Source organism: Falco rusticolus, chromosome 19 (genome assembly GCF_015220075.1).
Source record: "Falco rusticolus isolate bFalRus1 chromosome 19, bFalRus1.pri, whole genome shotgun sequence".
NCBI classification, from domain to species: Eukaryota; Metazoa; Chordata; class Aves; order Falconiformes; family Falconidae; genus Falco; species Falco rusticolus.
The window spans coordinates 6156317-6178106 of NC_051205.1; the positions used below are offsets into that span (position 1 = coordinate 6156317).

At 65.0% G+C, this 21790-nt stretch overlaps 2 protein-coding genes across 4 annotated transcripts; one reads left to right on the forward strand and one right to left on the reverse strand.

The window, feature by feature from the left end:
* Nucleotides 1–659: 659 nt before the first annotated feature.
* PDE1B (phosphodiesterase 1B) lies at nucleotides 660–12832 on the forward strand. 2 transcript variants are annotated; one of them, XM_037371337.1, is made up of 16 exons: nucleotides 660–783; nucleotides 1135–1270; nucleotides 7033–7146; nucleotides 7231–7416; nucleotides 8050–8116; nucleotides 8609–8725; nucleotides 8832–8972; nucleotides 9439–9539; nucleotides 9932–10057; nucleotides 10147–10248; nucleotides 10324–10444; nucleotides 10525–10606; nucleotides 10712–10838; nucleotides 10968–11104; nucleotides 11299–11430; nucleotides 11508–12832. In XM_037371337.1, the coding sequence occupies exons 2-15, from the start codon at nucleotides 1140–1142 to the stop codon at nucleotides 11412–11414; spliced, it is 1668 nt and encodes a 555-aa protein (XP_037227234.1). In that variant the 5' UTR covers nucleotides 660–783; nucleotides 1135–1139; the 3' UTR covers nucleotides 11415–11430; nucleotides 11508–12832. The 2 variants fall into 2 exon arrangements, with proteins under 2 accessions (XP_037227234.1, XP_037227235.1); XM_037371338.1 differs by having other exon boundaries at nucleotides 11317–11430; nucleotides 11508–12830.
* A 529-nt stretch (nucleotides 12833–13361) lies between these two features.
* PPP1R1A (protein phosphatase 1 regulatory inhibitor subunit 1A) lies at nucleotides 13362–19040 on the reverse strand. 2 transcript variants are annotated; one of them, XM_037371356.1, is made up of 7 exons: nucleotides 18896–19039; nucleotides 15721–15781; nucleotides 14789–14826; nucleotides 14623–14686; nucleotides 14187–14375; nucleotides 13978–14072; nucleotides 13362–13659 (listed from the first exon to the last, which is right to left on the reverse strand). In XM_037371356.1, the coding sequence occupies exons 1-6, from the start codon at nucleotides 18974–18976 to the stop codon at nucleotides 13978–13980; spliced, it is 528 nt and encodes a 175-aa protein (XP_037227253.1). In that variant the 5' UTR covers nucleotides 18977–19039; the 3' UTR covers nucleotides 13362–13659. The 2 variants fall into 2 exon arrangements, with proteins under 2 accessions (XP_037227253.1, XP_037227254.1); XM_037371357.1 differs by lacking the exon at nucleotides 14187–14375 and having other exon boundaries at nucleotides 18896–19040.
* Nucleotides 19041–21790: the final 2750 nt, after the last annotated feature.

Below are 21790 nucleotides of genomic sequence, written 5' to 3' on the forward strand. Positions count from 1 at the left end.
TGCGTGTGTCACCGGCCTCGTGGGGAGCAGGGCTGGCGGTGGGGCTGGGGGAGGTGGGGGTCGTGGTGCCCCTCGCCCTGGGCAGGCTCCGACCCACTGCTTGGAGCAGACCCCCCGTGTGGCGTGTGAGAGGTTATGGCCCCTCTGTGGGGCCTGCCAAACCCCGTGACATTCCCATAACCCCATGGCAGTCCTGGGGCACCTGCCCCCCATAACCCCAAAGGACCTGGGGAACCTGACTCCCCCATAGCCCCATAGGGGTCCTGGGGTACCCCCCATAGGGGTCTTGGGGTACGAAGTCTATAGCCCCATTGAGTCCTGGGGTACCACCCCCACAAAGGTCCTAGGCTGGAACTCCTATAGCCCCAGAGGGGTCCTGGGGCACCCCTGCATAGGGGTCCTGGGGTACAACCCCTATAGACCCATAGGGGTCTTGGGGTACCCCCCCCCACGGGTTCTGGGGTGCCACGCCTTCAGCCCCATAGGGGTCCTGGGGGCCCTTCCTCTTCCACAGCCCTTACGGGGGCCATGACACCGCCCTCCCTGGGGGGGTCCCGGGGCCAGGGCTGAGCGGGGCGGCAGGGCTGGGCGGCCCCGGTTCCCGGCCCCCGCCCCCGGCTCCCCCCGCCCCTCCCCGCCCTCTCGCCGGTGCCGGCTCGGGGAAAGTTGCGGCGAGCCCCGGTCGGCGGAGACAGAGCCGGCAACAGCGGGCGGACCGGGCACGGCGGCACCGGCAGCACCGGAGCACGGCAGCACCGGCGCTTCCCGGCCGAGCATCCCCGGGTAGGAGCGCGCAGCATCCTCGATCGTGTCCCCGTCCCCCCGTCCCCCCGTCCCCCGGTCCCCCCCGCCCCCCGCACGACGGTTCTCCCCATCCCCGGTTCTCCCAATCCCCGGTGCTCCCTGCCGGTTCCCCCCATCCCCGCTGCTCCCCATCCCGCTGCTCCCACCCCCGGTGCCCGGGATGCCATCTTAGCTCCGCCGCCCGGGCCGGTGCTGCCTGCGCAGCTGCCGGGTACCGGGCCGGGGGGAGGCCGCTGCCGGGGCGGCGGGGCGGTACCGGCGGCTGCTCCGCCGCGGCCCGCCGGGCCCCGGGACCGGCACGGGGCTGAGGGCGCGTCCCCGCCACCGCAGGGGCCATGGAGCCGCCGCGGAGCCTCCCGGGGCTGGATCCCGACCGCGAGGGGCTGGACCCGGCCGGCGGCTGCCCGTCCCCGCTGGAGATCAAGTCCGTCCCCAGCAAGAAGATCTGGGTCAAGCTCCGTGCGCTGTGAGTGAGCCCCCCATAACCGGGACCCCCCCCCGGACACCCCTAAACCAGGACGCCTGAGCCCACCTGAGCATTGCACTCTGCTGAACCCTCCAACACCCCCTTTTGAAGACCCCCTCATCTTCCCCTAAGAGCCCCCTGGTGCCCCCCACCCAGCATGCACCCACTTCAGCTGCCACCGAGGTACCCCTGGATCCTTCCGCCCCCAGACCCCCCCCAGGTGTCCCTCACCCATGCACTGCTTCCCACACCCTCATGTAGGACCCCCAGTCACCCTTGGGATCTCCCTGCACATATTGCACCCCCTCGGGCTGGGGGCACTAGGACCCCCTCGGGCTGGGGGCACCCATAAGCCTGGGGTGGGTCTGATGGGGCAGCTCTGGGGGTGCTGGAGCACCCCTCACCCAGGTGGCACTGTGGGGCAAGCAGAGGGCTGGGGTGCCCCCAACTCGGGTTGGGGGGATGGACAGAGTGGATGCCAGGGTACCAACCAGCCCTGGGGAGCGGTGACAACCCCCTGACACCCCAGGGTGCCACCCTGCACTCCCCGCCCCACCCTGGGGAGCTCTTGGTGGCCTCGGGGGTGCCACCCCCTCTCCTGTGTGCAGTTGTGCTCACGCATGGGCTCACGTGTGCATGTGCCCCCTTGCGAACCTGCGGCACGTGCACTCATGCAGGTCCTCGTGCAGCGGGTGCAGGCGTGGGCGTGCAAAGCACGTGTGTGGCTGTGTGTGCACATGTGTGCAGGACTGACACGCGTGTGGCGGCCGGCGAAGGCACGCTTGTGCAGGGGTGCATGCTGGCAGGGGTGTGTGCGGTACTGGCATGCCAGGGGGGACACGGAGACGAGGACAGGAGCCAGGTGCCCGTGTTGCACACTCACTGGTGAGCATGTTTTACGTGAACCCAAGGGCAGGGCAGGACTCCACCAGGGTGTGAAACGTTGGTGCCAGAGCTCTCAGGGTGTGGTGCAAGCCTGAGCATGCAACCAGCTGTGCATGTTGCAGTGGGTGTGCAAGCATCAGGTGGGAGTGTGCACATGTGTGTGCAGAGGTGCGTGCGAGCAGCGTGTGTGTGGATGGGGGCAGGGGTCCCTGCATGCGGCACACACGGGAGCTGGTGAGCATGCATGGGAGTGTGTGTGCACACCCGTGTGCCAAAGCACACCTGAGTGAGCACTAGGGAGTGTGTGCACCTGCAGGTGTGCAAGCGCGTGGGCTGTGTTCCTGCTTCCCGCCCCCACACACCTCCCCCTCCCAGAAATCGCTGGTGGCTGCCCCTGCTGCGGGGCATGGTGGGGCTGGGCATCCCGGCCCGCATCCCCCCATGTCCCCTTCTCCCTGCCAGCCTTGAGGGGGCAGTGGGGACCCTAGCCTGGGGATGGTCCCCAGCTCCCAGTTGGGATGACAGGAGGGAGCAGCGAGTTGTCCCTTGGCTGCAGGGTCCCGGCCCCCCGAGCACTGGGGACTGGTGGCAGGTCCCCAGCGTGGGGATCAGCTGGGATGGGGGACCCTGTGGGAGGGAGCAGGAGAGGCAATGGAGGAATGGAGACACCTGTGGGTGCACGTGGGGCGGTGGTGTCTGTGCTGGGGAGCTCCCCAGCACTGGCTGCACCCTGAGGCCAACTTGCAGCCCGCCCTGGGCATGGGGTGGCCCTGGGGACATTGGTGTCACCCCAGGGATCTACGGGGTGGCAGTGGCTCTGCAAGCACCATCATCCCCACAGCAGGCCTGGGTCATGGCAGGGGGTGGCAGGAGGGGGCTGGCAGCAGCAGGGGGATGTGGGTGGTGACAGGCAGCCCGTGGGGACCGTGGGCGTGGGTGGCACCCACCTGGCAGCGTGACGAAACCCAACTCCTGCTCCCGCTGCTGGGTGGTGGCAGTCCCTCGTCCCAGGGCACCACTTGGGGGTCTGTGATGGGCAAGTGGCACAAAGGTCGTCCGTGGCTGTGTCACCGAGGGTGGGTGTCCACAGGCATGGGTGTCCCTGAGGGGGTGGGTGTCCCCAGGGATAGGTGGCAGGGCGCGGGAAGGTGACAGCCACCTTCCCCAAGGTCACATTCCCCCGCAGCCCGCCGGGCTTGGGAGCTTCATGCTGACTTTGAACGTGACGTCTGGCCACCCCCCCCGGCCCCCCTTACTCGCTCGTTCGCTGGCAGCTGTCACTGTCACCGTCACCTTGGCTGCGGGATGTGGTGGCCCCCACCTGCGAAGCTGCACCAGGGCGAGGTGTGGGTGTGCACCAGCCACACATGTGCTCTTGCACAGTCCACGCTTGCTTGCGTACACTCTGGTTTGCAGCCATGTGCGGGCACCTGCGAGCAGCTGCACATGCTTGCACACACACACACACACACATGCAGATGTGCATACATGGGTGGGCTTGTGCATCCATTTACACACTTACCCACACATGGGGGTCTCCAGCCCCTGCCGTGTGCACACACATGTGCACAGGTTGCTGCCGCTGTGTGGCCAGGCTGGGATGGCACTAACAAGGTTTGGGAGGTTGTTAGGTGCTGGGAGGGGCAGGGGGGAGCATGGAGGCTGTGGGACACAGGGTGGGACACAGAGGGGGACCCTGGGGGAGACCTGGGGATGCTTTCAGGGTGTGAGCCTGGCTGCAGTGTGGGTCCCCTGGTGAGGGGTGGCAGCCGCTAATTAAAACTAATTGCCATCAGTAGGCAGGAAATCTTGCTGGAGCTAGGGTGGATGCTGGCCCTTGCCAGCCTTCCTCATCCTCCCCACAGCCAGTGCCCTGTGACCCCCAGCCATGGGGACCCAGTGGCTTTGCCCCTTACCAGAGTGGTGGCGGGACCCTTGTCCCCTCCCTGTGACCAGGATCCCTGTTCCCACAGGGTCCCATGGCCCTGCTGGCCCCCGTGCTGGTGCCGGTCCCTCCTGGGCTGTCTGGGGTCACAGCAGTGCCCCCGCCTGGGGACTGTCCCCTGGGTCAGGGACAAGTGCTAGCACCTGCAGGGTCACCACTGGTTGTGTCCTTCCCGTGGGGCTTTGAGCTGGCAGTGGCTGTCCCCAGTGCTGGGTGACAGGGGAAATGGTGTCTCCTCTCAGCTGGTGACCTGTGGGTTTGGGGCTGGTCCCTGAGGAGCCGGTGTGGCAGGGACCCTGTGACCCCAGTTGGGACCGTGCCTATGACCCTTGGCCCCTTCTGTGCCTCAGTTTCCCCAGGGGACCAGGCTGGTGGGGACAGGGTGGCTGGGGGCCAGCTGGCAGAGACACGCATGGCTACATGCCCCCTGCATGGCCATGCACAGACCCGCATGGTGTTGCACGGGCGTGCGTGACCTTGCGCAGCCTTGCACAAGCGTGCACAGGCCTGCGGGGTCTCACTGCCCCCGCACACCCGCCTGGCAGGTCCCTCACTCCTGCTGCCAGCTCTTGTTAGTGCTAACGAGGCACAGGACCACTGGGAGCCACCGGCTGGAGCAGCCATCCAGAAGCTGCTGCTGCATAGATCTTCCGGGGTTTTCACTTGGGGCTGTGGCCACGGTGACAGTGACGTCCCCACCGCGGGGACACAGGGTGATGGTGCCAGGGACGCCGCATCCTGCCACAGAGGTTGGCTCGGGGCGGCCATGGGAGCGGCACAGGCGGTGGCTGACCTCTGCCCCAGCGCTGTGTCCCCCCATCCCACGGGGCTGTCACTGTGTGCTGTCCCCTTCCCGTGGCTGGGTGTCAGGGTCACCCTGAGGTGTCCCCCAAGCCAGGGGCCAGACTGGCAGCGTCACGGGAAACTGCTGGCAGTGGGGACATGTGCCACCAGCCTTGGGGACCGTGTGGCCAGGTGGCGGGGACCCAGTGGAGGTCAGGTGGGCAGTGATGGGGACCAGCGGGGACCCATGGGGACCCATTAAGTGCTGGTGGCAGCGATAGGGACCAGCAGGTGCCCATCGGGACCCATTGGGTGCTGGTGGTGGTGATGAGGACCAGTGGGTGCCAGGTAGGCAGTGATGGGGACCAGTGGGTACCAATAGGGACCTGCTGGGCGCTGATGACAGTGACAGTGAGGTCTTTGGGAGGGGACAGGGTGGCCACAGGGCTGAGCTGGACCAGGACAGGGACCAGTGTCCCACCAAGGGCTGGCATTTGCCCTGTTCCCCTGCTCCCAGGGGGAGCTGGTGGAGCCGTGGGGGCCTATGGGGACCTGTGGCAGCCGGTGTGCGAGCAAGGCGGCTATAGTGGGAGACATGGCTGCGGGGGAGGTGCTTCCCCAGGCGGCCAGACGGGATTTCCCCCCTCTGCCACCGCCTCCATGCATCCCCCCACCCTCCCCCCGACAGACACACGGACACACAGACAGATGGCTGGCGGCCGGCTGGCACATGCGTGCTCCAACAGGGAGGGCTTGCCCAGGGTGGGGGCTGGGGAGAGAGTGTCCCTCTGTGCCCATGCATGTGCGGCGTGCGTGTGTGTAGTGGAAAGGTGTGCACATGTGTGCATATGTGCATGCGTGTGTGTGTGTGCACTGTGGGTGGGTATTTGCAGGTGTTGGGACATGTGATGTGTGTAGCTGTGTTGAGTGTGCATATGTGTGCTTGTGTGCACTGTATGTGTGCATGTGTTGTGTACACGTGTGTGTGCATGTATGTGTGCATATGTGCATGCTGGTGTGCATGCATCTTGCACGTGTGTTTGGGCATGTGTGTATACATATGTGTGCATGCCTGTGTGCACACACCTGCATTCAGGCACGTATGTGTGCACACTTGGTGTGTGCACAGATCTGGGTGCTCTCCCGTCTCTCCGTGCCACCCAGGGCCCTCCTGCTGGGACACTGCCGTGTCCTTATGGCTCTGTGTCCTTGTGTCCTGTGTGGGTGTCATAAGCCAGCAGGGGAGCGTGGCCACACTGGGCTCCTGTCCTCATGTCCCCATGCTGCTCGGGCACCCGTGGGTGTCACTGCCACCCCTCTGCCATGGCAGAGCTGGGTGCAGGGACAACCTGTGGGGCCCCATCCTCTGGTGAGTCCCCAGGGACCCCTGGCCCTTTGGCACCCAGCACGAGGGAGGCTTCTAGGGGGGAACTGAGGCATGGCAGTGTGTTGGGTGGGGGCTGAGCACCCTGACCCCACTGTGGGTCCCCAGGGTGTGAAGCCACCCCGCTGTGGAGCCCCCTGTACCCCAGGCTGCACCCTCCCACCTTTCTGGGTTTGTCCCTGTCCCCAGGGACATCCCAGTTGCCGCTGTGGCCCCACTGACCCCATGGGCTGGCAGGGACTTTGTCCCTGGTGTCACCCAGGGCCCTGTGCAGCGCCAGCACTCCCACAAGAGTGACGTGGTGGGGACAGCCGCCCTCTGGGTGGGGGATGGGGTGACCCCCAAGCTCGGGGTGCTGGGGGGAGCCCTGTGGCCTTTTGGGTTCCTCAAGTGCTGAGCTGCAGGTGCTGGGTGCAGGATGAGCTCTGGGTGCTGTGTGGGTGCAGGCTGAAGGGTTTCGGGTGCAGGATGGGCTCTGGGTGCAGGGTGCTGCAGGGTCAGCTTTGGCTGCTGGCAGTCCCCCACACTCCTCCGGCCATGCTGTGGCTGCCACCATTGCTGTGGGGGGTCCCCTGGGTGGATGCTCACCACTCCGCACCAGCGTGGGACACACGCACACACATGCACACACACCTATAGGTGTTGCCCATGTGTGTTAGGGCGTGTGCATCCATCCGCAGGGCAGCCGGGGCCCTGCTGCTGTGGACCCCCACCCACTGCCCCAGTCCTGGGGGGGCTGGTGACGCGGTGCCCGGCTGCCCGCAGGCTGCGTTACATGGTGAAGCAGCTGGAGACAGGAGAGGTGAATGTGGAGGAGCTGAAGAGGAACCTGGAATATGCCGCCTCGCTGCTGGAAGCCGTCTACATCGATGAGACGAGGTATGGGTGAGAGCTGGAGGGCGGCAGGGGGACGTGGGGGATGATGCCCATCCTGATGCCACCCATCCTGTTCCCGGCCTGCAGGCAGATGCTGGACACAGAGGATGAGCTGCGAGAGATGGGCTCGGACGCAGCGGTGCCCTCGGAGGTGCGGGACTGGCTGGCAGCTACCTTCACCCAGCAGGCACGGGCCAAGGGGCGCCGCGCAGAGGAGAAGCCCAAGTTCCGCAGCATCGTTCACGCTGTCCAGGCTGGCATCTTTGTGGAGAGGTGGGTGCTGGGGGACACCCGCCCTGGGTAATGCAGGGGTCTAGGGGGTATGGCTGGGATGGAGAGAGGGGGTGGGAGGGCAGTCCCCTGCTGTCCTGTGGCAGCCAGGGACTGTGCCTAGCACCCAGGTGGGTCCCTGAGCACTCAGGGGATATCCTCAGGCACCCAGATGGGTCCCCAAGCACCCAGGTGGGTCTCCCAGCACCCAAGGGCTGTCCTCAGCACCCAGGTCTGTCCCCAAGCAGCTGAGCTGTCCCCCACATCCAGGTGGGTCCTCAGGCACCCAGTTTGTCTCCTGCACCCAGGTGCATCCTTGAGCACCCGGACTGTCCCTGTGACCCACATGGGTCCCCACGTGCCAGGGTCTGTCCCCTGGCACCCAGGTCTGTCCCCTGGCACCCTGGTGGGTCCCCAAGCACCTGGACTGTCCTCAGCAGCCAGGTTTGTCCATAGCACCCAGCTGAGTCCCTGACCACCCAGGTCTATCTCCTGCCCCCAGGGTTTGTCCCCTAGCACCTGAGGTCTGTCCCTGAACAGTCAGGTGGGTCTCCAAGCACCCAGGTGGGTCCCCCAGCACCCAGCTCTGTTCCCCAGCACCTACATCAGCCCAGACTCCTCCCCTGCCTTCTACAGGATGTTTCGCCGGACATACACGGCCGTGGGGCCCAGCTACTCCACCTCCGTCCTGAACTGCCTGAAGGTACTGGGGGTGGGGGGGCACCCAAATACCCCACGGGGTGCTGGCGTGCTGCCCCAGCCTGGCAACACTTGGGCATGGCTGCTCCATCCATACCATGGGCTCCATAGGATATGGCCCAGGTTGCCTGGGGGAGACAGCACTCAGCGCTGCTGGGCATCGATGGGCATCCCTGGGCATGGCTGGGCCTTGCCTGGAATTGCTGGCCATCCCTGGGCTTCACTGGGCATCCCTTGGCATCACCTGGAATTGCTGGCCTTTGGTGGGCATTCCTGCACATCCCTGGGCACGGCTGGGTGTTTCTGGGCATCACCTGGAATTATTTGGCTTCAGTGGGCATCACCTGGAATCGCTGGGTGTGACTAGGTGCCGCTGGGAGTTGCTGGGCATCGCTGGGCTTGACTGGGCATTGCTGGGGGATGGCTAGCCATGGCTGGGTGTCACCAGGCATTGGGCTTGCCCCTGTGCTGGTGTAACACCCCCATCTCCCCCCAGAGCCTCGACCTGTGGTGCTTCGATGTCTTTGCACTGAACCGGGTGACAGATGATCACTCCCTGAGGACCATTGTCTTCGAGCTCTTCACCCGACACAACCTCAACAGCCGCTTCAAGGTGTGCCCATGCTCACCCATGGGTGCCCCCAGGGCTGGGTGCCTGGCACGTGCCAGTGGCTTTGCACACGTGACTGCATCTGTGAGCGTGTGTGCCCGTGCGTTAGATCCCCACCGTCTTCCTGACGACACTGCTGGACGCGCTGGAGGCTGGCTATGGGAAGTACCGGAACCCCTACCACAACCAAGTCCATGCCGCTGATGTCACCCAGACCGTCCACTGCTTCCTGCTCCGCACCGGCATGCTGGTACGGGGGCGCGGGGTGGGGCACGGGGGTCCCGGGCTGTTGGCTGGGTGCCGAGTTGGTGCCCGGTGCCCGTCTGGCTGGTCCAGATGATGCTTGTTGCCACGGAGATGTCGCCACCTAGCGACTGCGCTGTTGCCATAGAAACTTTACCAGGATGATGGGGGGACAGGGTGCCCTCAGCCTGGGGGATGTGTGGGCACACGTGGGGTGACGCCTGCAGCACACGTGTGCCCTGCTGTCCCCACACAGCTGTCATACTTGTCAGACACGCATGCGCACACTCACGGCATGTTCACATGCGTGTCTGTGACAGGCATGTGTGGCTGTGCATGTGTGTACGCACATGCAGTTGTGCAAACACAAACACACAGAGGACCTCACAACCGTTCGGCCTCGTGTCCCTCACGGGGTGGCACCGCAGCACCCAGTGCTGGTCCCCACCCCCCTGATGCCTGTGTCCCCCCAGCACTACCTGACGGAGATCGAGGTCCTGGCCATCATCTTCGCTGCTGCCATCCACGACTATGAGCACACAGGCACCACCAACAGCTTCCACATCCAGACCAAGTGAGGGCGGATGGCACGGCATGGCACGGGTGGCATGGCAGGGCATGGTATGGGTGACGTCATGGTGCAGGTGACGTGGCATGGCGTGGCACAGGTGGCATGGCATGGTGCAGATGGCGCGGCATTGGTGGCATGGCACAGCATGGGCAGAGCAGGCAGGGCTGGGGACCTGTTATGGGGACATGTGGGGCACGGAAAGGACTGAGTGGCACCCTGGGGACACCCAGGACACACCCAGGGCCACCAATATGGTTGGGATATAGATGTGCTGGCACCCTGGGGACACCCAGGGCTGCTGATACAACCGGGATATAGTCGTGCTGGCACCCTGGGGACATCCTGCTCCCCTGCCTGCCACCGTGCTGGTGTCCCACCCTCCCCTGCATCCGCAGGTCAGACTGTGCCATCCTCTACAACGACCGCTCGGTGCTGGAGAACCACCACATCAGCGCTGTCTTCCGCATGATGCAGGATGATGAGATGAACATCTTTGTTAATCTCACCAAGGATGAGTTTGCGTAAGGTCCCTGTCCCTTTCCCCATGGCTGTCCACAGCGGGGACACGGGACCCTGATGGCATTTCCCCACAACCCTCTCCGGGGCACAGGGAGCTGCGGGCGCTGGTGATTGAGATGGTCCTGGCCACTGATATGTCCTGCCACTTCCAGCAAGTGAAGTCCATGAAGACGTCCCTGCAGCAGCTGGAGAGGTGAGTGTGGATGCCCACCTGGCCCAGGGGATGTGGTTTTGGGGACAAACCTCAGCACCGGGGTCTCCTCCCCAGGATTGATAAGTCCAAGGTGCTGTCGCTGCTGCTGCACGCGGCCGACATCAGCCACCCCACCAAGCAGTGGTCGGTGCACAGCCGCTGGACCAAAGCCCTGATGGAGGAGTTCTTCAGGCAGGTAGGGTGCCTGTGTCCCAGGGGACAGGTGGTGGGACATGGGGACCACCCCTTGGGGACATGTCTCCCTTGCCTTGCCAGGGGGACAAGGAGGCTGAGCTGGGGCTGCCCTTCTCACCCCTCTGCGACCGTACCTCCACACTGGTGGCCCAGTCCCAGATTGGTGAGTGGTGGTGGGTCCGTTCCCGTCCCCACCTTATCCCCAGCCACCAGCCCTGCCACAGGCAGGGGGTGTCCCCATTGACACTGTGTCCCTTCCCCACCACAGGCTTCATTGACTTCATCGTGGAGCCCACCTTCTCGGTGCTGACTGATGTGGCTGAGAAGATGGTGCTGCCTGTCACTGAGGATGGCACCAAAGCCAAGGGCAACCCAGTGGCCAGCCAGCAGGCCAGGTCGGCCATGGCGTCCTGCCTCAGATTCCCCTTCGCCAGGGGGAGGTGGTGGGGGCACCCACTTATTTTGGGTCCTGGGAGGTGGCAGTGGTGGCTCTGCCCTGTTTCCATCTGTCCCTGTACCTGCAGCTCGCAGTGGCGGCAGCCATCCCTGGATGAGCACCTGGAGCTGGGGGACATGAAAGCTGACCTGGCTGGCTTCCGCTCCACCTGGGCCAAGTATATCCAGGAGAACAAGCAGAAGTGGAAGGAGCGGGCAGCTAGTGGTAGGTGGTAGCCACTGTGGCCACCAGGGAGGGGATGGGGACTGTCACGGGATGCATGGGGCCATGTCTGTGCCAAGCATCCCTGGGTGGGGAGGTGGCCCAAGCACAGGATGGTGGCCCCCAGACTTGTGGGGCAGAGGGACACGAGCTGGGGGGTCTCAGCCCCTGTGGGTGGCAGGAGTGACCCCCCCCAGCCCCGTGTCCTGCCACAGGCATCACCAACCAGGTGTCCATCGAGGAGCTGTCACCCTGTGAGGAGCCACCGCCTGTGGTCCCCAGCCAGCACAGGCAGAACGGGGATGTGGAATAGCACTGGGAGGAGTGAGGTGGGCCCAGGGGGCAAACTGGGGCTGGGGGGGGAAAAGGTGGCATTGTCATGACTGTCCCCCCACCCCAACGGCAGGTCCCTGTCTGGCCGAGTGACACTGTCTCGCCCAAAGTCTTCAATGCCATCGAGTTCAGCACCATTTGCAGGGAAGGAGCCGCCTGGGGCCGCACAAGGATCCATGCCAGCCTTCGTGCCAGGAGCATCACTGGGGCTGGCACCCCCGGCAGCCCCCCAGCCCAGCCAGCTCCAGCTGCCTGTGCCAAGCTGGCTGCCGAGCCACATGGCCTCGGGCCACGGGTGACGGTGATGTTGACCCTCTCACTGCCATGCCAGCCGCTGCCCGGCCTCCTCCTGCCAGGTTTTGTCCTGGTGGCTTTTTAAAAAAGCTTCTTCTCACCCCACTGGGGAGCCTGGTGCTCGAGACACTGACAGTGACACTGACGCTGGGGATAGCAGGGGACCAAGGGATGGAGGAGCCATGTGGGATACACCATCACCCTGAGGGCCACCGCAATCCCCTCTGTGCCTGCTGGGTCTGTCCGGTGACACCGTGATGGGTGGCCCCTACTGTTCCCCTGTGTCATCCCCATCCTGCCCCACCTGCCCATCCCTGTCCCCAGGTCTGCTGGCCCCAAGGGCACCTCAGAGGTACCCCGGGGGGTCCTGCCTTACATGTGCAAGGCTGGGAGCTGGGGGGCAGCAAGGTGGTGATGGGGGCTGGGGCTGGGACGTGGTGGGAGGGCAGGATCGGGCCCTGAAGTGGTGGTGCCAGCCCCTGGCTCCAGCATTCCCTGGTGGCAGCATCCCCCAGCTCTAGGGGGCCTCCAGCACCTTCTGGCTCTGGTGTGCTTCCAGCATCGCTGGCTCCAGCGTGACTCCAGTGTGCCTCCAGCATCCTCTGGCTCCAGCATGCCTGTCAGTATTCCCCCTGCTTCCTCTTGGCCCTGCTGTGCCTCGAGCATCCTCTGGCATCCTGGTGTGCCTCGAGCATCCTCCGGCATCCCAGTGTGCCTTGAGCATCTTCTGGCATCCTGGTGTGCCTCAAGTGTCCTCTGGCATCCTGGCTCCAGCATGCCTCAAGCATCTTCCAGCCCCAGCATCCTCCTGCTCTGGCATCCCGGCTAGGGCCGCCTTGCCCTGCTGCGTCCATTGCCCAGCGCCTGGCCGCCACGGCACAGCCCCTCTGTGTTTGTACTTTTCTACCCTGCAGTAACGTGTCCGTTGTGTCCCCACCTGGTCACTGCTGGCAGAGCTCCACGTCGCACCCACCCACGCATGTGAAACAAAGCGCTGCCACTAATAAGCAATTAATAAACCGTACACCACCACCAGCCTGGACATCCCACCCTTGTTCCTGGGCACCACACCTGACCCCGGGGGGGTGGCAGGGGGCTGGGATGCCCGGGTGGCACAGGTGGATCAGGCCCCCGGGGTAGGGAGTGAAGCCTGGAGGTGGGTGCTGCACCCCAGCACCCAAGGAGGGGTCCTGCCCCCTCTCCCCGGCGCGAAGGCAAGTAGGAGGCAGCGGGGCGAAGGGATCCCTTTAATACCGGCTGTGGTGGGGGGTCCCCGTGCCCACCCAGGTGTGCACGCGTGCTCTACGTGTATGCACATGGGCGTGCATGCGAATCACATGTGCAAAGTGCACAGGCATGCCCCCCCATGTCCATGTGTGCACACACATGTGTGCACAAGGAAGGGGGTGTGTGCAAATGCCTGGGTCTCCCCCACAGGTGCATGCATGTGCACACCCCTATCACACATGTGCAAGCATGCACACCAACCTGCGTGTGCATGCACACATGTGTGTGTCACATGGGGTGCAGCTTCCCGAGTGCCTGGGAGCAACAGGGCTGCATGTCCCCCAGCCTGGGGGGATTGGTGACAGTGGGACGCCTGGGGATGTGACCCTGGGGACAGCTCGGGGGGGGGGGGGAGAGGGGCGGCCATGAGCCATGCTGGGGAGGGTGCTGCTTGGTGTCCCCAGTGTCACCTGTCCTGGGGACTTGTTTGTAGGGGGGTGAGGGGACAGGGCAGGCAGCCTGGCTCGCCATTCTCCTCAGAGCCCCTGCCCGGGGCGGGGACCTGCCCACAGCAGTAAAAAAAAAAAAATCCTCTGGAAGCCCCAAAACAGCCAAAATCTTAGAAAACGATTGGATAAAAAAAAACAACGTGGTGTTTGGCTCCTTCGACCTGGCCGCGGCCACGCTCCTGCTGCCACTGGCACCTGGGGACAGAGGACAGTCACGCTGGGGATGGCATCTGTGGTGGGGGTCCCTACTGAGGAAGGCCCCAGCAATACCAGAGCCACCCTCGCCCCGTGCCACCTTCCCCTTCCCTGGCCCAGGGCCCAGGATACCTCCATGGTGCCCCAGTAACCCCTCAGTGTCCTAGGACAGTGCTCCAGTGCCCCCCCAGTGTCCCAATACAGTGCCCCAGTACCACCTTCTGTCTCAGTGCCCCCCACACTGCCCCAGTACAGTGCCCCAGTGCCTCCCAGTGCCCCCACACTGCCCCAGTGCCCCCGCACTGCCCCAGTACGTACCTACTGGCTGCTGGCAGTGCCCTTGCTGGCGCCTTCCTTTGGTGCTATATGGGTGCCCTCCTCAGCCAGGCTTTGCCGCCCATCCCCGTGGGTCCCTGCGGGCACTGTGGGGCAGAGGCTGAGTTCCAGCCCCTCACCGCACCCCCCAGCCCCCCCAAACCCCCTGGCTCCGGGTGTGTGGAGGCTCCCAGGGTAGTGCTGGTACTCACGCTTGCCACCGGGGCCAGGGCCACCCTCGTGCATCGCCAGCGGGCAGGTGCCGCCAGGGCTGTGGCTGTGCTCGGTGTCACCGTGGTGGCAGTGGCCAGGACCACGCTCCTGGCTGGTGGCAGCTACCTCCTCCTCCTCCTCACCCTGCGCCTGCTTGCACAGGTGATGCTCCACCATCATCTGCAGTTCTGCCAGGCAGGGAGCGGTGCTGTGGGGGATGCGGGGGGCAGTGGTGACCGTCCCCATGCTCCCGGTGACAATGAGGAGATGCAGCCTGGTGGCCTCCTGTCCCCTCTGGTGGCACTTGCCATGCCCACAGGCACGGCCATGCTCTGCCCTGGGCAGGTCCAAGGCCAGCGCAAAGGTGGTGGCATCCCAGCTGCACGTCCCCTGCGGTTCTGGGGGGAACGTCACCTTGTGTCCCCCCCCAAATACCTTTCATGGTCGGGGTGGTGCGGGAAACCTTCTTCCTCTGCCGGGGCGACATGGCCAGACCCGACTGCAAGGCAAGGCGAGGTGCGTGAGTGGGGGCCAGGGGTACACTGGGGTACACCGAGGGGCTGGGGGCTCCCCCACAGCCCCTTGTGACAGCAGCACCTACCTTCAGCAGTGGGTTGGGCAGCCGGTCTTCATCGATCTCTGGGGGAGCAACAGAGGGGGTGGCAGTAGGACCCACGGTTCAGCAGAAGGTGTGGGGTGCTGTGCTCCATCCTGCACCCCCAATGCGAATTCGGCCCCACTGGGTCTGTTTGTCACCCGTAGGTGCTCAGCATGGCTGTGGGTGCTGTCAGGACAGTCCTGCTCCCTGCCCCAGCATTGTCATCACCCCCCTGCGTTGCCACAGGAACCTGCATCCCATCCCCTGCCGTGCTAGGGTGGCTGGCAGTGTCCCCGCACCAGGGCCAGGGCCAGGCTGGCAGCCCCTAGACCACATCCTGACCCACCCTGGGATGATGCTTAGTCACATGGAGCTGGTTTATTCACAGCCAGAGCTGCTGCCCCGAGTGGGTGCAGGGTCTGGAGGTGGCACTTGGGGACAATGTCCCATCCACTGGGGTGTCCCCAAAGCAGGGGACAGATGACACCACCCAGCTGGGTGGGGCAGGGAGGCTGTGACACAGCCACATGTAGGAGCCCATCCCCAAAGGCCACATGCCAGGTTGGGCTGATGACCAAGGAGCACTTAAATGTCACAGCTGGTGTCCCCTGCTCCCTGTGCCAGCAGGGTGGCCCTGTGCTGGCGACCCCAGTGTTCCTGGCACAGTGTCACAGCCAGTTGCTTCCCCCAGAGATGGATGGGCTGAGTGATACTGGGGCCCGATCCTGGGAGTGCAGCCCTGGAGTGGGTGGGGGTTGAGCGGGGCTGGGTGGGACATGGGGACAGTTCCAGGGTGGGGGACATGGGGTGCTGCTGTGCCAGGGTGAAGGATGAGTCCCACTGCAACAGTGTGCTGTGGTCCTGAGCACCCTGCTGGGGGGCTCCCTGGCTGGGCTGGAGCCTGGGGTGGCGGGGTGATACCTGCGAAGACCCACCTGGGGATGACTGGTCGCTGCTCAGGACCAGGTTGGCAGGAGTCGGTCGGCGCCTCCGGATCTGGGAGGGTACAACAGGAGAGAGTTGGAACCTGCAGCTGCACTCCCAGCCCCACCACACCCACCTAGAGCCCCACCAGCACCAAGACCCCCCCGCAACGTCCTCGTCTCTGGGGCAGTGGCAGCCCCATGGGGACGGAGGCTGCTGGCTGGGGCCCTGAACCCAGCGGCTCCCGTGCCTGGACACACGTGTCTTTTAAATCAACATCTCCTGGCCAGCCCTAATGACAGCTGGGAGCTAATTATACCCCAGCCCCAGGAAGCGCGCGGGGACATCGGTACGGCAACACTGCCGGGGACCTGCCCTTCCTCTGTGGGCACTGTGTCCTTGCCCAAGGTCACCTCGAGCATCCTGCACTGCTCCTACCCCATGTTCCCCCTCTCGGTGCCATCAGGGGGGTTTGGTGGCCCATTTGGAGGGTTCAGTAGCTTTGTCCAGTGTCAGGGCTGGCAGTGGTGACAGCAGTGACATCACATCCCACAGGCGCTCCCTCGCCCCCTTTCCCCACTGACCCACTAACTGAGTTGCTCAAAAAAAAAAAAAAAAGAATTTCCCAGCGAGGATTCCCTAACAAGGCGGGATGCCTAATGAGATGCTAATGAGGCAGGCGAGCAGCTGGGCGGGCGAAAGGGAGCCCCCTCCCCACCTCCCCCAGCCTCGGCCCCCCCAGCGCATCTTCTCTGTGTCGGCCCCGTTGCCATAGAAACCTGCGATCTGGATTTTAAACGGAGATTACAGGGAGCTGGGAATTGTCGGGAATCGCCCTGGCCCTGCCAGGGACCCACCGATCAGCCTGCACTGTGAGGCTGGGGTTCAACCGCGCCCCACCCCCCCAGCCCAGCGATGGGGCTGGGCTGCACTGGGCTCCCCCCGGGGCTGAATGCGGCCCCGCAGCTCCTGGTGAGGGACTGGGGGAAGCCAGAGCCACCCCCGGGCTGCTCTAGCACCTCGGAAGCCTCCCCCAGGTGTGGGGCAGGGTTGTGCCCCATGGTGCAGCCACCCAGCACTGGGATGGGGTGGGGGACACTGGTGCCACCTGCTCAAGGTCACCCAGGTGGAGCTGAGCCCCCTGAGCTGTGCTCCCCTTCCTGCTCCAGACCAGGCAGGGGATGCAGGCGTCGACACAGCTCCCACCCCAACATCCTGGGAAGGGATGCTCTGGTCTGTCCATCCTTCATCCCTCTGTTCCTCCCTCCCTCCATCCCCAGTTCGGCTGGGGCGCTGCACTCTCCTGCCGCTGCTATTTTTAGATCGATCTCCACCATCGATTAAGAGCCACCATGACTGAGAGTGGCAGAGGTCCCAGCCCTGGCAGCCTGCAGCAGGCATGGCATCGCTGGGGGGCTGCTCCCTCTGGATCCAGGGGTGAGCTGGGATGGGAACATCATCGGGGATGGGAATGGGATGGGTCCAGCTCATCTCTCAACATGATGGGAGCAAACACCCCCAGATGGTCCTCCTCCAGCCTTGGGGACACGCAGTGCGCAGGGTGGAGCTGGGGTCCTGGGCAGAGGTGCAGGACAAACCCCTGGACCAGGCTTGGCACCCGTGGGTGGCACCCAGGAGTGCCAGGGCAGGTGGATGCTCTTGCCAGAGGTGGGGGTCAAGTGGCTGCGGGACCAGTGGAGACCCAAGAAAGTCCATGGGGACAAGGTTCTTTTGGAGGGTGGGGCTGGACAGGCTTGGGGACAACTCTGCAGGACACAGGGACATTGTGCTGCAGCCTGGCAAGGGACTGACACATCTGAGCTCCCCATCAGCGCAAGCCCCCAACGAGGGGAACCCACATCAGGCCTTCCTCTGCAGGGACACCCCAAAAAAGGGGAGCTGTAAATGCAGGGAGGGGACATCAGCATTGTCACCTACTGCCACCACATGGGGCTGGCTGTTGGGGCCCTGCCACACCACCAAGCACTGCCAAACCAGGGCTCTGACAGACGCCGAAACGTGGCTGAATTCCCCTGGGAGGGGAAACTGAGGCAAGGACAAGCAGGGGACTCCCCAGGGCAGGGTCATGCCTGGGCCTCCCGTAGCCTGGCTGTGATGGGAGGTGGGCGTGAGCACCCCTGCTCCTCACTGCAGCCGGGGCAGGTGCTGGGGGTCTTGCACTCACCCCCTCCTTGGCTCTTGCCCTCCCCTCCTGGGGGGGCCGTGCTGCAAATGAGCTGTGAGCAGCCCCAGATGGTGCGTGGCCGTATTTAGCGACAGTGAGATGCTTGCCAGGGAGGTGGCCCACACGTGCCTCGGCGCCGCTGGCACACGGATGTAACTCAGCCAGGAGCCACCTGGCTACTAGGGACCCCCAGTCTGGGTGGGGGAACTCAGCTGGGACCACTGGCTAGAGTCCCCCCCACCCCATCAGCATCCTCAAGCGCCTGCAGAGCTTCCCATGCCTGGCGATGATGGGGACTGCGGTGTGGCTAGGTGGTCCCCCCAGGACTCCTCTTGTCCCCTGCAGCCCCCAGGGTGCAGGGGCATTGCCAGAGTGGGGCGAGGCGGGCAGGGAGGGGGGTCAGGCTGCCCAAAGGGGCTCCTGGTCCCCTGCGGGCAGCCCTCAGCCCTGCCGTGCCCCCCAGCTGCGCTGCCCCGGCCCCGAGGTTATTCTGGGATCCCCTCCAGTGGAGCAGGGGTTGAGCAAGGGCCGGAGGGCCCGGGGGAGGGCCCGGGGGGGCGGTAACCTTATACCCGGCCCGGGATGGCTCCCGCGGTGTCGCTGAGCCAGCACATGGCCCTGGCACGGCCACCCGGTCCCTACGGGCACAGACAGCCCCGAGCCCACGGGGGTGGCCGCGGTACAGCGGGGGCTGCTCTGCGGGGTGTGTGTGGAACTCGGGAAGGTGTCCCCCAGTGTCCCCAGTGCCGGGGCGGTTGCACCCACCTGGCAGCGCCCGGGCGCGTCCCCGTTATCACCCACCGCCCCGGCACCACGGCAGTTGCACGGGGGCCGCTCGGTGACCCCCCCACCCCCGGGCCTGCCCTTGCCGTGCCCGCAATCCCCCGCACCGCCCGCTGTCCCCCCCGCTCCCGGCAGGACCCCCCGGCTCCCCCCGCGCCCCCCAGCCCCGGTGTCCACCCGGTGTCCCCGCCCCCCCGCCGGTGCCTGCCCCCCCCCACCTGCTCGGCCGCCTCCGGGTCGAGGTGCGGCTCCAGCAGCGGCACCGTGAACTGGATCTTGCGGGGGCTGTTGGGCTCCATGGCGGGCGGCGGCTCCGGCGGCTCCCGGCGGCTCCCGGCGGCTCCCGGCCCTGCCCGGGCTGCCCCGCCCCGCCCCGCCCCGCCCCGCCCCCGCCCGCGGCGCGCACGGGTGGGCGGTGGGACCCGCCAGGACAGACGCAGGGACGGAGAGGGGGGCACTGGGACCACGCGCCGGGACACTGGGATGGACACATGGACAGGGCTGGGACACAGGGACAGACACACGGACACGGACCCTGGGACACAGGGACGGACGCAATGAACACAGGGATGGGCTCCATGACACACGGACACAGGGATGGACCCCGGGGACACAGGGACTGACCCCGGGACACAGGGACGGACACAGGGACAGACACATGGACACAGGCACGGACCCTGGGACACAGGGACAGACACACAGACACAGGGATGGACCCCGGGACACAGTGGCAGCATGGATGGACCCTGGGACACAGGGACAGAAACACATGGAGGCAAGGACAGACACATAGACAGGCCCCAGGACACATAGACAGACGTGGACACGAGGACAGATACATGGGCAAACCCTGGGACAAAGGGACAGACACACAGGCACAAGGACAGACTCCAGGACACAAGGACAGAGATTTGGACACAAGGATGGACACGTGGATGGACCCTGGGACAACAGGACAGAGACACGGACACAAAAAGAAGCTCCAGGACACTGGGACAGACACGCAGAAACAAGGACAGACAGACAGGCCTTGGAATGGACAGACAGCAGGACAGGCGCTGGGGCGCAGAGGCACGTGGGCAAAGGGATGCAGGGACAGACATGTGGGTGACGACGCAGGGATGGACACACAGACAGGCACGTGAACACAGAGGCACACACCTGGGCTGATGGACTCCTGGACACGGGCACCGGCACACAGTGACTTGCGGAGACAGCCACACAAGCAGTGGGACAGCCAGGCACAGGTAGATGGACACCAGGACAGGCGGGCACACAGACGGACACTGATCGGCACATGCTCTTGCATGCTCGGACATGCTCACACACACATACGCTGACACGCGTGTGCATGCACATGCACACCCCATGACACGCAGGCGGGTGTGTGCGCGTGCACCTGCAGATGTGTGCATACACATGCAGTCCCCACACACGTGCGCACAGCCAGGTCAGGGCCTGTCAGGGGGAGTGACAAGGACAGGGACGGGTGCTCCCCCGGGGGGGCTTCCCAGGAGGTCCCGTCGGGTGCCAGCAGGGATGGCCAAAGTCCGGCAGCACCTGTTTTGACACGGGGTGGCCTTGCCATCGTTCACCTGCACTTGGCCTCGCGGGGCCAGGGACACAGCCAGCAGCTCTCGGGGACTGTGCCCCCTTCTGCAGTGACCAGCCCTGCGCCCCTTGTCTGTCCTAATGAGGCTGTTAATTGCAGGGCAATGGAAGGGGCTTGGTGTGGTGTCAGCCCCCCGCTGGATGCATCGGAGGGGGGGTCCCAGCGGGGTGAGAGTGGGTCCTGGAGGGGACGTGGGTCAGCCTGGTGCCAGTGGACAGGACAGATGGATGGACGGGCTGGCCACAGGGGCCTGGGCATCCCGGGGACACGGATGCTGTGGGCAGCAAGCTTGTGGGGACACCCTAAAAAAAAAAAAAAAAAAAAGAGGATGAAAAATTTAGTTGTAGGATTGAGGTGGGCAACATCCTGGGGGGAGGGGGCACAGGGTGGGGGTCTGCAGGGTGCCCCCACCCATGTCGGGGGCTGCCCCCCCACCCCCCACCCCACCCCTTGTCTCCTGCAACAGGGCTGCGCCCCTCCGGTGCAATGCACCCCCGTACCCCATGCACCCCCACCCAGCAAAGCCCCCAGGACTTGGGGCAGGGAGGGGGGAGCTCTGGGGGGCTGGGGGCGCCCTGCCACAGCCGCCATGAATGTGTGTCCCATCACTTATTCATGCAGGCAGGAGGCTGCTGGGATCTGGCAGGAGGAACTCACTAACTAGGTCAGGCAGGAGGGGAGGCAGCGGCAGGGGCTGCCTGATCCCCCGGGTGCCCGGGCTGTGCCCTCCGCCGGGCAGGGAGCAGGCACTGGGGGGTCCCCATGGCGGGGCCAGGGCAGTGTGGGAAGGGGATGCTGCTGCCGGCGGTGTGTGGCCACAGGGCGCTGGGCATCTGGGCAAGGGTGCTGCCAGAAAAGCGGGGTGCTCTGCAGGGGGTGAAATGGGAGCAGGATCACCCAAACCCCTGCATGAACGGCCCCTCATCCCCAAACCCAGTGGCTCCCCAGGGCCGTGTCCTGGTGTCCTGCTCCGATGTGATGCAGCCACCATTAATTACTGATGCAAAAAGCACTTGGTAAAATGCCACTTTGTGCTGCTGTGCCCCTCTCCAGCCCCCTGCACTCATGTCCCCAGCCCCTCACTCCTGTGGTTGCATTTGGTGACACCCCCATGGGGTGTACCTGCTCCTGGGGTTTAATCCTTCCTGGTACTGGGTTTCTCTCCGCAGGGCTGCTTTGCCTTTGCAGTCCCCACTCCCCTAGATAGGGGTCCTCCTCCTCCCCAGGGACCCCTGTGGCTGCTGAGTGATGGGGGGGGGGGGCATCCCTGCGCATCCCTCTGCCCACCCGTGCTCTGCCCACAGCCATTTCCTTTCGCTCCTCAATGGGCTTTTACAGGAAAACCCTTCCCAGCTTCTATCCAGCCTGAGCATCCTGGCTCCCTGCAGCGGGGGCTGCTTCTGTCAGGGAAAAAAAGTCTTGGGGGCCAGCGGGGAAATAAAAATATCTTTGGAGCTGTGTAGGCACCTAGCAGAGGAGTTTGTGGGGGAGGATGAAGTGG

Coding starts and splice junctions, on each gene's coding strand:
- PDE1B (XM_037371337.1), top strand. CDS start 1,140: ATGGAGCCGCCGCGGAGCCTCCCGGGGCTGGATCCCGACCGCGAGGGG. Junction 8,973..9,438: donor TGCTCCGCACCGGCATGCTG/GTACGGGGGCGC, acceptor GTGTCCCCCCAG/CACTACCTGACGGAGATCGA. Junction 9,540..9,931: donor AGCTTCCACATCCAGACCAA/GTGAGGGCGGAT, acceptor CTGCATCCGCAG/GTCAGACTGTGCCATCCTCT.
- PPP1R1A (XM_037371356.1), bottom strand. CDS start 18,976: ATGGAGCCCAACAGCCCCCGCAAGATCCAGTTCACGGTGCCGCTGCTG. Junction 15,782..18,895: donor ACCCGGAGGCGGCCGAGCAG/GTGGGGGGGGGC, acceptor GTACCCTCCCAG/ATCCGGAGGCGCCGACCGAC. Junction 14,073..14,186: donor CCCTGGCCCCGGTGGCAAGC/GTGAGTACCAGC, acceptor CAGTGCCCGCAG/GGACCCACGGGGATGGGCGG.